Consider the following 14,167-nt stretch of genomic DNA (forward strand, 5'->3'; position numbering starts at 1 on the left):
CTCTCCCAGGTGAGTTACTTTGCCACTTGTGCATGTTTGAGTGACGACTGGAGGTATCCCTCGTTCTTCCGTACGGTACCCAGCGATGCCTTCCAGGCTCGAGGCATGGCCAGGCTGCTGCGTCAGCTAAGATGGGTGTGGGTGGGGCTGGTGTCAGAGGATGGTGACTATGGCAAGTTTGGGGTTCAGCTGCTTCTCCAAGAGCTCCAGGGATCTGGGGTGTGTGTCGCTTACTCTCAGGTCCTCCCCATGGTACGACCTCACTCTGATGATCTGACAGTATACTCTCTCTCTATCTTTCTCTCTCTCTTTCACTGTGACTCCCCCTCTCTTCTAATCTAATAGAAACGCTCTCTCTGATTTTCTCTGACACTCTTCCCTCTCTCTCACTGATGGTCATCCCCAAGTTACCGTCTAAGAGAAAGATCAGGCACATCGTGGACACCATCAGAGGATCTACTGCCAGAGTGGTTGTAGCATTTGTAGGATTCGCGGGTCATTCAGGGGTGAGCAGTTACCGGTCAGAGTATTGTTAATTATTTGTATCACAGCTATAGCAGTGTCCTTGTGTCTTACCATGTCTTGATGCCCTTTATAGACACAATCATTTCCTAATTGATAATCACGCATTTCTGCTTGACTATCTTGATCTTTTTAACGATTTCATTCTCCAGGCCCTGATGGAAGAGGTTGTCCGTCAGAACATTACAGATAAGCAGTGGATTGCCTCAGAGGCCTGGGTCACCTACTCTGCTCTCGCCACCCCAAAAAACCTACCTTCTCTTGCCGGGACAATCGGTTTTGCCCTGAAGAAAGCCAACATTCCCGGCCTGGGGCCTTTCCTAACACGCCTCCATCCAAATGGGGACTACCAGAAGTCCGACCCATTCCTGAGAGAATTGTGGGAGGAGATGTTTGGGTGTTCTCTGGGGGTTGACCTCAGCATGACCCAGTCGTCCAGGCGACAGTGTACTGGGTCAGAGGTCATAGGTGAGGGAGACTTTACACCTAAATCTCTGTTTTTTTGTCCAGATTCCCAATTTTATCTCAGTTAAATATTGTGTCAATCCTAGGTGAGGGGGAGAGCCAGTATGCTGACGTGTCTCAGCTGAGAGCCAGCTATAATGTGTACAAGGCTGTGTACGCCATCGCCTACGCCATACAGGATATGGTGGCCTGTAGACCAGGGGACAGAGTCTTTAATGGTGGACAGTGCCCTGATATCAGGAAGCTTCAGCCCAGCCAGGTGAGAACAACATGTTGATCTGTTTTCAAGTTAACAACACTAATGTTTCCAGTCAGGATACAGTGAAAACACTTTGTAAGGTTTGAGTTCTAAAGAACCAAAGCCACAACTGGTTCTAACTCTTCATCCTGTTCCAATGCCCTTTTCTCTTTGAGATTGTTCATTATCTGAGGGGAGTGAACTTCAGTACTCCTGTGGGGGAATCTTTCCACTTCGACATGAATGGAGATCCGCCTGCCTCTTATGACATCATCAACTGGCATGTGACCCCCGAGGGGACGGCAGAGTTTGTCCAGGTCGGACATTTTCTGTCCTCTGAGGGATCGGACGACCAGTTTCACATGGACATGGATAAAGTGGTGTGGGGTGGGGGCAGCGGAGAGGAGGTGAGAACTGTTCAGTTTAGTTTCACTGAGGCAGAGAGGAGTGTGTGTGTGTGTGTGTGTGTGTGTGTGTGTGTGTGTGTGTGTGTGTGTGTGTGTGTGTGTGTGTGTGTGTGTGTGTGTGTGTGTGTGTGTGTGTGTGTGTGTGTGTGTGTGTGTGTCTGTGTGTGTGTATGTGGTTGTGTGTGTGTGTGTGTGTGTGTGAGTGAGCGAGAGAGTTTTTGAGTTTATCACCCTGTCGCAGACATACAGGAAAGAGAAAGATATAAAGAAGACCAAATGAATAACAGGGGAATGTTATCTTAGACAGAAACCTCTGTCATCAACATGCTACTAAATGGTATCTCAGACAGAAAACTTTACCATCAACATGTTATATGAAAAAATTTAAAAATGTAATTGAACCTTTATTTATTGAGGTCAAGTCAGTTAAGAACAAATCTTATTTACAATGACGGCCTGCCCCGGCCAAACCTGGGCCAATTGTGCACCGCCCTATGGGACTCCGAATCACTGCCGAATGTGATACAGCCTGGATTAGAACCAGGGTCTGTAGTTACACTGATATGCAGTGCCTTAGACCGCAGCGCCACTATGGAGTTAACCTCACTAGGGTAGGGGGCACTATTTTCACCTCCGGATGAAAAGCATTCCCAAAGTAAACTGCCTCCTACTCAGGCCCAGAAGCTAGGATATGCATATAATTAGTAGATTTGGATAGAAAACACTCCAACATTTCTAAAACTGTTAAAATAATGTCTGTGAGTATAACAGAACTGAAATGGCAGGCAAAAACCTGAGGAAAATCCATCCAGGAAGTGCCATTACCTGGAGATGGCTGTTTTTCCAATGAAAGCTTTTCCACCATTTAAAGGGATAGGACCCAGATTACGTTCCCTATGGCTTCCACTAGTTGTGAACAGTCTTTAGACATTGTTTCAGGCTTTTATTCTGAAAAATGAGGGAGAATGACCACATTGAGTGAGTGGACCCTGGGATGTCCTCGGAGCTGGTTACTGCGCACGACCGAGAGCACGCTATTCTTGTTTTCCTTTTATGTTGACAAAGCTTTTGTCCGGTTGAAATATTATCGATTATTTAGGCTAAAAACAACCTCAGGATTGATTATAAACATTGTTTGACATGTTTCTATGAACTTTACGGACACTACTTGGAATTTTCATCTGCCTCTTGTGATCGCATTTGAGCAATTGGATTACTGAACAAAACATGACAACAAAATTGAGGTTTTTGGATATAAAGAGGGATTTTATCGAACAAAACAAACATTTATTGTGTAACATGAAGTCTTGTGAGTGCAACCATACGAAGATCATCAAACGTTAAGTGATTAATTTTATTGCTATTTCTGACTTTCGTGACTAATCTACTTGGCTGGTAACTGTACGTAATGTTTTGAGTGCTGAGCGCTGTCATCAGATAATCGCAAAGCCTTTTTGAAATCTGACATGGCGGCAGGATTAACGAGAAGTTAAGCTTTATTTTGATGTATAACACATATATTTTCAAGAATGTAAAATATTTGAAATTAATATTTTTGAATTTCGCGCTCTGCAATTTTAATGGATGTTGGCCAGGTTAAATTAGAGAGATTAGAGAGGTTAAATTATACTGAATGTGAGATATTTGTGTGGTCACATTCCTGACATAGTCCCCAGAGGGGCCCAGCGAGCCTGTCTGCCTTTGTAATAATGATGATAACAGCAATGATGATGATAAATTCTTCCTCTCCCCCCTCTGGTAGGTCCCTGTGTCTGTATGCAGTGCTGACTGTCCCCCTGGTACCAGGCATGCAGTACAGAAGGGGAGGCCTGTGTGCTGCTTTGACTGCCTGTCCTGTGCTGAGGGAGAGATCAGCAACACAACAGGTAGTCTATCTAGGGTTCTGATTCCAATTCATATTTTTCCTCACTCCTGACTGGTCCTGATTTGGACACCTCATTCTTCTTCCTTCTCTATCAGGGTCAGATGAGTGTATTAGGTGTCCAGAGCGGTTCTGGTCCAACCCTGATCGTACGGCCTGCATCCCCCAGCTGGTGGACTTCCTCTCCTACAGCGACACCATGGGTGTCATCCTGTCTGTCATCTCAGTTTCCGGGGCAACACTCACAGCAGGTGCCTTGGCCACCTTCCTCTACCATCGTCACACGGCCCTGGTGAGTTGAATCATATGATCATATATAGAGGTACTGGACAGAGATGAGATTGTGTCATTTAAGGATGTGATTTCTGACATCCCTCAGTGTAATTTATCTTTCTATGTCTTGTTCCAGGTGAAAGCCAACAACTCTGAGCTCAGCTTCCTGCTACTGCTGTCGCTCAAGCTCTGCTTCCTGTGTGCGCTGGTTTTCATTGGCCGGCCGAAGCTGTGGACGTGCATGCTGAGACACACCCTGTTTGGTATAAGCTTTGTGTTCTGCATCTCCTGTCTGCTCAGCAGGACTGTGGTGGTGCTGGTGGCCTTCAGGGCCACTCTGCCTGGAGAGAACCTGATGAGATACTTCAGCCCCACCCAGCAGAGGATGGGTATCTCACTCTGCACACTCATCCAGGTGAACATCTAGTTTTTACTATATTCTATTGGAATGTAATTGTTTCCTTCACTGACCTTCACTTCACTGTTTCCTTTCTTCGTTATTATGGTAACTGTGCTTACGTATTACTTCCACCTCAATTCCCTTCCACAGGTGCTGATCTGTGTACTGTGGTTGGCCCTAGCTCCACCCCGACCTGCTGAGAGGAGGGACAGAGAGGGTCGGGGGCCGAGGGTGGTCCTGGAGTGTGAGGTGGGCTCTGTGGTCGGTTTCTCTCTGGTGCTGGGCTACATCGGCCTGCTGGCCTCTCTCTGTCTCCTCTTAGCCTTCCTGGCCAGGAAACTCCCAGACAACTTCAACGAGGCCAAGCTCATCACCTTCAGCATGCTGATCTTCTGTGCTGTGTGGGTGGCCTTCATCCCTGCCTACGTCAGCTCTCCTGGGAAGTACACAGTAGCTGTAGAGATCTTTGCCATCCTGGCCTCCAGCTTTGGGCTGCTGTTCTGTCTGTTTGCTCCAAAATGTTTCATCATCCTTCTGAGACCAGAGAGAAACACCAAGAAACACATGATGTCCAAATAGAAACCACCAAGAAACATGATGTCCAATTAGAAACCACCAAGAAACACATGATGTCCAATTAGAAACCACCAAGAAACGCATGATGTCCAATTAGAAACCACCAAGAAACACATGATGTCCAATTAGAAACCACCAAGAAACACATGATGTCCAATTAGAAACCACCAAGAAACACATGATGTCCAATTAGAAACCACCAAGAAACACATGATGTCCAATTAGAAACCACCAAGAAACACATGATGTCCAATTAGAAACCACCAAGAAACACATGATGTCCAATTAGAAACCACCAAGAAACACATGATGTCCAATTAGAAACCACCAAGAAACACATGATGTCCAATTAGAAACCATCAAGAAACACATGATGTCCAATTAGAAACCACCAAGAAACACATGATGTCCAATTAGAAACCATCAAGAAACACATGATGTCCAATTAGAAACCACCAAGAAACACATGATGTCCAATTAGAAACCATCAAGAAACACATGATGGACAAATAATAACTTAAACATACTCCTATCGTGATTTAGGGTTCGTTGATATTCATTTCAACAGGGGAATGTCCATTCTGTTTTGAAACATACATTTCCTGCTATACCTTCACTATATTACTTTGTTAATATTATTATGTGTTCTTATAATGTGTCATAATGAAACACGTCTATATGAACAATACCAATAAAGATTACGTAGTGTCTACTCATGCTGGAAGAGTTAGTATTGAGTCTGTCTGACAGAACTTACAGACCCCCTACATGATTCCTTCGTCACCCAGTCAGTGTGTGCGTCAATGTGAGTGTGTGTGTGTGTGTGTGTGTGTGTGTGTGTGTGTGTGTGTGTGTGTGTGTGTGTGTGTGTGTGTGTGTGTGTGTGTGTGTGTGTCTGTGTGTGTGTGTGCGTATGAGTGTGTGTCCCTCATCGTATACCAAAATGAAAACAGAAACATTCCACTGTCTGCTTACCCACTGTGGGAACCTCTCCACTCCCCATCAATCCCTCTTCATACCCAAGAAGACTCAAGGCTGTAATCGCTGCCAAAGTTGCTTCAACAAAGTACTGAGTAAAGGGTCTGAAAATTATGTACATTTTATTGTTCAGTTTTTTTTTTTATAAATATATTTGCATACATTTCTAAAAACCTATTTTTGCTTTGTCATTATGGGGTATTGTGTGTAGATTTACGAGGGGAAAAAATGATTTAGTCATTTTTAGAATAAAGCTGGAACGTAACAAAATGTGGAAAAAGTCAAGGGGTCTGAATACTTTCCGAATGTACTGTATGTTCTCATATTTCGAGAGATACTGATGGCATTGGAAATCCATGTATGTATTTGTGACACCATATATTCAGCCTTTTGTGGAAGAACATGAACTGCTTTGGAGGCACATAGTTGCAGCGAATGACAAACACATTTAATGTAGACCTTATTCGGATTGTGTTCTTGAAATTTTGTCAGGACGGAGCTGTATTTGACTCACATTGTGGTGCAGCCATCTGTGGCTAGACTGATGCAGTTTCCTGTCATCAAGAAACTTGAACAAGGCATTGGTAAAGGTCAGTGAATCAGCAGCTGGAATGATTATTATTCCTCCAAATGTGCTTATGATTTGAAAGAGTTTATTGCTGTGGTGTTTCATCAGAACACCCACCTGCTTCTCAGTCGTGACATCAGTACTTTCATCAGTAATCAATAAGTAAGACTCCCAAAGTCCTTTATTGGTTCCTCATCAAATCACAAAATCAAATCAAATTTTAATTGTCCCATACGTCGAATACAACCTTACAGTGGAATGCTTACTTACGAGGCCCCAACCCAAAAAATACAGACAAGAATAAGAGATAAAAGTAACAAGTAATTAAAGAGCAGCAGTAAAACAACAATAGTGAGACTATATACAGTGGGTACCGGTACAGAGTCAATGTGCGCGGGCACAGGTTAGTTGAAGTAGTATGTACAGTACATGTAGGTAGAGTTATTGAAGTGACTATGCACAGATGACAACAACAGAGAGTAGCAGTGGTGTAAAGATGGGGAGTGGGTGGGGGGGGGCAATGCAAATAGTCTGGGTAGCCATTTGATTAGATGTTCAGGAGTCTTATGGCTTGGAGGTAGAAGCTGTTTAGAAGCCTCTTGAACCTAGACTTGTCACTCCGGTACCGCTTGCAGTGCGGTAGCTGAGAGACAAGTCTGTGAAGAGGGTGGCTGGAGTCTTTGACAATTTTTAGGGACTTCCTCTGACCCCGCCTGGTTTAGAGCTCCTGGATGGCAGGAAGCTTCGCCTCAGTGATATACTGTGCGTTCGCACTACCCTCTGTAGTGCCTTGTGGTCAGAGGCCGAGCAGTTGCCATACCAGGCAGTGATGCAACCAGTCAGGATGCTCTCAATGGTGCAGCTGTAGAACTTTTTGAGGATCTGAGGAACATGCCAAATCTTTTCAGTCTCCTGAGGGGGTTTAGTTTTTGTCGTGCCCTCCTCACGGCTGTCTTCATGTGCATGGAACATGCTAGTTTGTTGGTGATGTGGACACCAAGGACCTTGAAGCTCTCAACCTGCTCCACTGCAGCCCCGTTAATGAGAATGGGGGCGTGCTCGGCCCTTTTTTCCTGTAGTCCACAATCATGTCCTTTGTCTATATCACGTTGAGGGAGAGGTCGGTGTCCTGGCACCACACAGCCAGGTCTCTGACCTCCTCCGTATAGGCTGTCTCGTCGTTGTCAGTGATCAGGCCTACCACTGTTGTGTCATCAGCACATTTCATGATAGTGTTAGAGTCGTGCCTGGCCGTGCAGTCATGAGTGAACAGGTAGTACAGGAGGGGACTGAGCATGCACCCTTGAGGGGCTCCTGTGTTGAGGATAAGCGTGGCGGATGTGTTGTTACCTACCCTTACCACCTGGGGGCGGCCCGTCAGCACGTCCAGGATCCAGTTGCAGAGGGAGGTGTTTAGTCCCAGGGTCCTTAGCTTATTGATGAGCTTTGAGGGCACTATGGTGTTGAACGCTGAGTTGTAGTCAATGAATAGCATTCTCACACAGGTGTTCCTTTTGTCCTGGTGGGAAAGGGCAGTGTGGAGTGCAATAGAGATTGCACCATCTGTGGATCTGTTGGGGCAGTATACAAATTTAAGTGGGTCTAGGGTTTCTGAGATAATGGTGTTGATGTGAGCCATGACCAGCCTTTCAAAGCACTTCATGGCTGCAGATGTGAGTGCTACGGGTCGGTAGTAATTTAGGCAGGTTACCTTAGTGTTCTACGGCGCAGGCACTATGGTGGTGTGCTTAAAACATGTTGGTATTACAGACTCTGACAGGGAGAGTTTGAAAATGTCAGTGAAGATACTTGACAGTTGATCAGCGCATGCTCACAGTACACGTCCTGGTAATCCGTCTGGCCCTGCGGCCTTGTGAATGTTGACCTGTTTAAAGCTCTTAGTCACATCGGCTGCTGAGAGCATGATCACACAGTCTTCCGGAACAGCTGGTGCTCTGATGCATGTGTCAGTGTTATTTGCCTTGAAGCGAGCATAGAAGTAGTTTAGCTCATCTGATAGGCTCATGTCACTGGGCAGCTCTTGGCTCTGCTTCCCTTTGTAGTCTGTAATGGTTTGCAAGCCCTGCCACATCCAATGAGCATCAGAGCCGGTGTAGTATGATTTGATCTTAGTCCTGTATTGAAGCTTTGCGTGTTTGATGGTTCGTTGGAGGGCATAGCTGTTTTTTTTATAAGCTTCCGGGTTAGAGTCCCGCTCTTTGAAAGCGGGAGCTCTAGCCTTTAGCTCAGTGCGGATGCTGCCTGTAATCCATGTCTTCGGGTAGGGGTATGTATGTACCGTCACTCTAGGGACGACGTCATCGATGTACTTATTGATGAAGTCAATGACTTATGTGGTGTACTCCTCAATGCCATAGGAGGAATCCCGGAACATATTCCAGTCTGTGCTAGCAAAACAGTCTTGTAGCTTAGCATCTGCTTCATCTGATCACTTTTTTATATATCTAGTCACTGGTGCTTCCTGATTTAATTTTTGCTTGTAAGCAGGAATTAGGAAGATAGAATTATGGTCAGATTTGCCAAATGGAGGGCGAGGGAGAGCTTTGTATGCGTCTCTGTGTGTGGATGTTACAGTTTTTAATGTCCCGTTGGTAGTTTATTCTTCCGGGTAACTCGTCAATTTTGTTACATTTACATTTTAGCCATTTAGCAGACGCTCTTATCCAGAGCGACTTACAGTAGTGAATGCATACATTTCATACAATTTCATACATTTTTTTTTTTTTTTTCTGTGCTGGCCCCCCGTGGGAATCGAACCCACAACCCTGGCGTTGCAAACACCATGCTCTACCAACTGAGCTACAGGGAAGGCTGTTCTCCAAAGATTGCCCGTTTGTTAGCAGAATGGAGGGAAGTGGTTGTTTATTCGATCGCCTACGAATTCTCAGAAGTCAGTCCGCCCTTTGGCCTATTTTTCTCTGCCTCCTCCTCACACAAATCGTGGAGATCTGGGCCTGTTCCCGAGGAAGCAGCATAACCTTCGCATTTGGCTCATCAGAGTCGTGAAAGTAAAAAAAGGATTCCGCTAGTCCGTGGTGAGTAATCACAGTCCTGATGTCTAGATGTTATTTTCTGTCATAAGAGACGGTAGCGGCAACATTATATACAAAATAAGTTTTTTTTTTAAGTTACAAACAACACAAATAAACAAACAAAAAAACACAATAGGTCGGGGACAGGTAAAACGTCTGCCTTCCTCTCCGGTGCGATCTTACTACCTCATGCACTGCAGGCCCTATAACTGCAAGCATTTTCTTTCTGTGAATATTGATTCTTTTCTTTGCAATGTCTTCAACAAAGCATCCCAGGTGATCTACAGTTGCAATGCTGGAGTGGCATTGGATGCGTGTCCACCACATCCGCCATTGTCACACTTCCGCATCTGCGGTGAAAGGTGGCAGAGCTAGAGTGGTTTTTGTCAGACCATGAGACATCCCGAAAATCGGTCTTCTCAGGTAAACGTCTGTAGCTTCCATTCGGTTTAACCTACAAACTGTAACTTCTTGGAAAGAGGAGACTCCCACGAACACGTTGGTGTTCTCCATTTTGCTCTACGACCCCCCACAAGCGCCAGGAGACTTGTCTGAAACCGTTGACAGTTTATTGAGTAGGGTATTGGAGGCTATTTTGTAAATGACATTGCCGAAGTCAAGGATCGGTAGGATAGTCCGTTTTACGAGGGTATGTTTGGCAGAATGAGTGAAGGATGCTTTGTTGCGAAATAGGAAGCCGGTTCTAGATTTAATTTTGGATAGGAGATGCTTAATGTGAGTCTGGAAGAGAGTTTACTGTCTAACCAGACACCTAGTTACTTGTAGTTGTCCACATATTCTAAGTCAGAACCGTCCAGAGTAGTGATGCTGGATGGGCGGGCAGGTGCGGGCAGCGATCGGTTGAAGAGCATGCATTTAGTTTTACTTGCATTTAAGAGCAGTTGGAGGCCACGGAAGGAGAGTTGTATGTCATTGAAGCTTGTCTGGAGGTTAGTTAATACAGTGTCCAAAGATGGGCCAGAAGAATACAGAATGGTGTCGTCTGCGTGGAGGTGGATCAGAGAATCACCAGCAGCAAGAGCAATATCATTGATATACACAGAGAAAAGAGTCGGCCCCAGAATTGAACCCTGTGGCACCCCCATAGAGACTGCCAGAGGTCCGGACACACTGAACTCTGTCTGAGAAGTAGTTGGTGAACCAGGCGAGGCAGTCATTTGAGAAACCAAGGCTGTTGAGTCTGCCGATAAGAACGTGGTGATTGACAGAGTCGAAAGCCTTGGCCAGGTCGATGAATATGGCTGCACAGTATTGTCTCTTATCGATGGCGGTTATGATATCGTTTAGGACCTTGAGCGTGGCTGAGGTGCACCCATGATCAGCTCGGAAACCAGATTTCATAGCGGAGAAGGTACGGTGAGATTCGAAATGGTCTGTGATCTGTTTGTTAACTTGGCTTTCGAAGACCTTAGAAAGGCAGGGTAGGATATATATAGGTCTGAAACGTTTGGGTCTAGAGTGTCTCCCCTTTGAAGAGGGGGATGACCGCGGCAGCTTTCCAATCTTTGGGGATTTCAGACGATACAAAAGATAGGTTGAACATGTTAGTAATAGGGGTTGCAGAGGGTCCAGATTGTCTAGCCCTGCTGATTTGTAGGGGTCCAGATTTTGCTGCTTTTTCAGAACATCAGCTATCTGGATTTGGATGAAGGAGAAATGGGGGAGGCTTGGGCAAGATGTTGTGGGGGGTGCAGAGCTGTTGACCGGGGTGGGGTAGCCAGGTGGAAAGCATGAGCAGCCATAGAAAAATAGGTTTCCTAACCTCAGTGCTGTGGACAGCTGGGAGGAGGTGCTTTTATTCTTCATGGACTTTACAGTGTCCCAGAACTTTTTGGAGTTTGTGCTAAAGGATGCAAATTTCTGTTTGAAAAAGCTAGCCTTTGCTTTCCTAACTGCCTGTGTATATTGGTTCCTAACTTCCCTGAAAAGTTAAATATCACAGGGGCTATTCAATGCTAATGCAGTACGCCACAGGTTGTTTTTGTGCTGGTCAAGGGCAGTCAGGTCTGGAGAGAACCAAAGGCTATATCTGTTCCTGGTGCTTAATGGATAGCATGAGAATTTAGAACATGCTTAATAGATAGCAATGAGAATGTAGAACATGCTTAATTGATATTATGAGAATTTACAACATGCTTAATAGGAAGCACTGAGAATTTAGAACATGCTTAATTGATATTATGAGAATTTACAACATGCTTAACAGATTGCACTGAGAATTTAGAACATGCTTAATTGATATTATGAGAATTTACAACCTGCTTAATAAATAGCACTGAGAATTTAGAACATGCTTAATATATAGCACTGAGAATTTAGAACATGCTTAATAAATAGCACTGAGAATTTAGAACATGCTTAATAGATAGCACTGAGAATTTAGAACATGCTTAATAGATATTATGAGAATTTAGAACATGCTTAATAAATAGCACTGATAGTTTAGTACATGCTTAATAGATAGCACTGATAATTTAGAACATGCTTAATATATAGCACTGATAATTTAGAACATGCTTAATAGATAGCACTGAGAATTTAGAACATGCTTAAAATAGATAGCACTGAGAATTTAGAACATGTCTAATATGTAGCAAGGAGAAGTTACAACATGCTTAATAGATAGCACTGAGAATTTAGAACATGCTTAATACATACAGTTGAAGACGTAGTTTACATCACCTTAGCCAAACACATTTAAACTCAGGTTTTCATAATTCCTGACATTTAATCCTAGTAAATATTCCCTGTTTTAGGTCAGTTAGGATCACCACTTTATTTTAGGAATCTGAAATGTCAGAATAATAGTAGAGAGAATGATTTATTTCAGCTTTTATTTCTTTCAACACATTCCATTTACATTTAACCTCTTGGGGCTAGGTGGGACGCTAGCGTGCCACCCGTGGTGCACTCCATCAACAGCAGGTGCATTTCAAGAGCGGCAAATTTGAATCCAAATAAATGTCAAAATTCAAATTTTTCAAAAATACAACTATGTTACACCATTTGAAAGATAAACATCTCCTTAATCTAACCACGTTTTACGATTTCAAAAAGGTTTTACGGCGAAAGCATAAATTTAGAGTATGTTAGGACAGTACATTTACAAGAGTTGTGTGTAATGTTTTGTCAAGTCAAAGACAGGGTCACCAAAACCATAAAACCAGCTAAAATGATACACTAACCTTTTACAATCTCCATCAGATGACACTCCTAGGACATTATGTTAGACAATGCATGCATTTTTAGTTCTATCAAGTTGATATTTATATCCAAAAACAGCGTTTTACTATGGCATTGATGTTGAGGAAATCGTTTCCCTCCAATAACCGGCAGTCAAGTCAGCGTCACAAATTAAATAATTAAAATTAGAAAACATTGGTAAAATATTATATTGTCATTTAAAGAATTATAGATTTACATCTTTTGAACGCAATCAACTTGCCAGATTTAAAAATAACCTTACTGGGAAATCACACTTTGCAATAATCTGAGCACTGTGCCCAGAAAAATACGCGTTGCGATACAGACTAGACGTCATGTTGGGGAGATCTAAAATCGAAAATACTATGTAAATAATCCATTACCTTTGATTCTCTTCATCAGATGTCACTTCCAGGTATCACAGGTCCATAACGAATGTAGTTTTGTTCAAAAAAGCTCATCATTTATGTCCAAAAATCTCCGTCTCGTTAGCACATGATGTAAGCCAGCCGGACTTCTCGTCATGAACGAGGGGAAAAAATATATTTCCGTTCGTTCAAACATGTCAAACGTTGTATAGCATAAATCATTAGGGCCTTTTTTAACCAGAACATGAATAATATTCAAGGTGGACGAATGCATACTCTTTTATAACGTATTGGAACGAGGGTACCCAACATGAAGTAGCGCCAGGTGTCTAATGGGACATCACCGTTCCATGGCTCTTGTTCGGTCAGATCTCCCTCCAGAAGACTCAAAACACTTTGTAAAGGCTGGTGACATCTAGTGGAAGCAATAGGAAGTGCCAAAATATTCCTAAACCCCTGTGTTTTTCAATGGGATACGTTTAAAGTCAATACAACACATCAGGTATCCACTTCCTGTCAGAAAATGTCTCAGGGTTTTGCCTGCCAAATGAGTTCTGTTATACTCACAGACACCATTCAAACAGTTTTGGAAACTTTAGAGTGTTTTCTATCCATATATAATAAGTATATGCATATTCTAGTTACTGGGTAGGATTAGTAACCAGATTAAATCGGGTACATTTTTTTTATCCAGACGTGCAAATGCTGCCCCCTAGACCCAACAGGTTAAGTCATTTAGCAGACGCTCTTATCCAGAGCGACTTATAAATTGGTGCATTCACCTTATAATATCCAGTGGAACAACCACTTTACAATAGTGCATCTAAATCTTTTAAGGGGGGGTTAGAAGGATTACTTTATCCTATCCCAGGTATTCCTTAAAGAGGTGGGGTTTCAGGTGTCTCCGGAAGGTGGTGATTGACTCCGCTGTCCTGGCGTCGTGAGGGAGCTTGTTCCACCATTGGGGTGCCAGAGCAGCGAACAGTTTTGACTGGGCTGAGCGGGAACTGTGCTTCCTCAGAGGTAGGGAGGCGAGCAGGCCAGAGGTGGATGAACGCAGTGCCCTTGTTTGGGTGTAGGGCCTGATCAGAGCCTGAAGGTAGGGAGGTGCCGTTCCCCTCACAGCTCCGTAGGCAAGCACCATGGTCTTGTAGCGGATGCGAGCTTCGACTGGAAGCCAGTGGAGAGAGCGGAGGAGCGGGGTGACGTGAG

The 14,167-nt window shown here is 43.9% G+C and overlaps 1 protein-coding gene across 1 annotated transcript; it reads left to right on the top strand.

The window, feature by feature from the left end:
- Positions 1-431: 431 nt before the first annotated feature.
- On the top strand, positions 432-4,851 carry LOC106581478 (extracellular calcium-sensing receptor). The gene is made up of 8 exons (XM_014163550.2): positions 432-506; positions 675-990; positions 1,074-1,246; positions 1,402-1,632; positions 3,395-3,518; positions 3,613-3,806; positions 3,924-4,202; positions 4,338-4,851. Exons 2-8 carry the CDS (start codon positions 681-683, stop codon positions 4,764-4,766), a joined length of 1,740 nt encoding a protein of 579 aa, XP_014019025.2. The 5' UTR covers positions 432-506; positions 675-680; the 3' UTR covers positions 4,767-4,851.
- Positions 4,852-14,167: the final 9,316 nt, after the last annotated feature.

The sequence above is a fragment of the Salmo salar genome, chromosome ssa20, assembly GCF_905237065.1.
Source record: "Salmo salar chromosome ssa20, Ssal_v3.1, whole genome shotgun sequence".
Taxonomy (NCBI): Eukaryota; Metazoa; Chordata; class Actinopteri; order Salmoniformes; family Salmonidae; genus Salmo; species Salmo salar.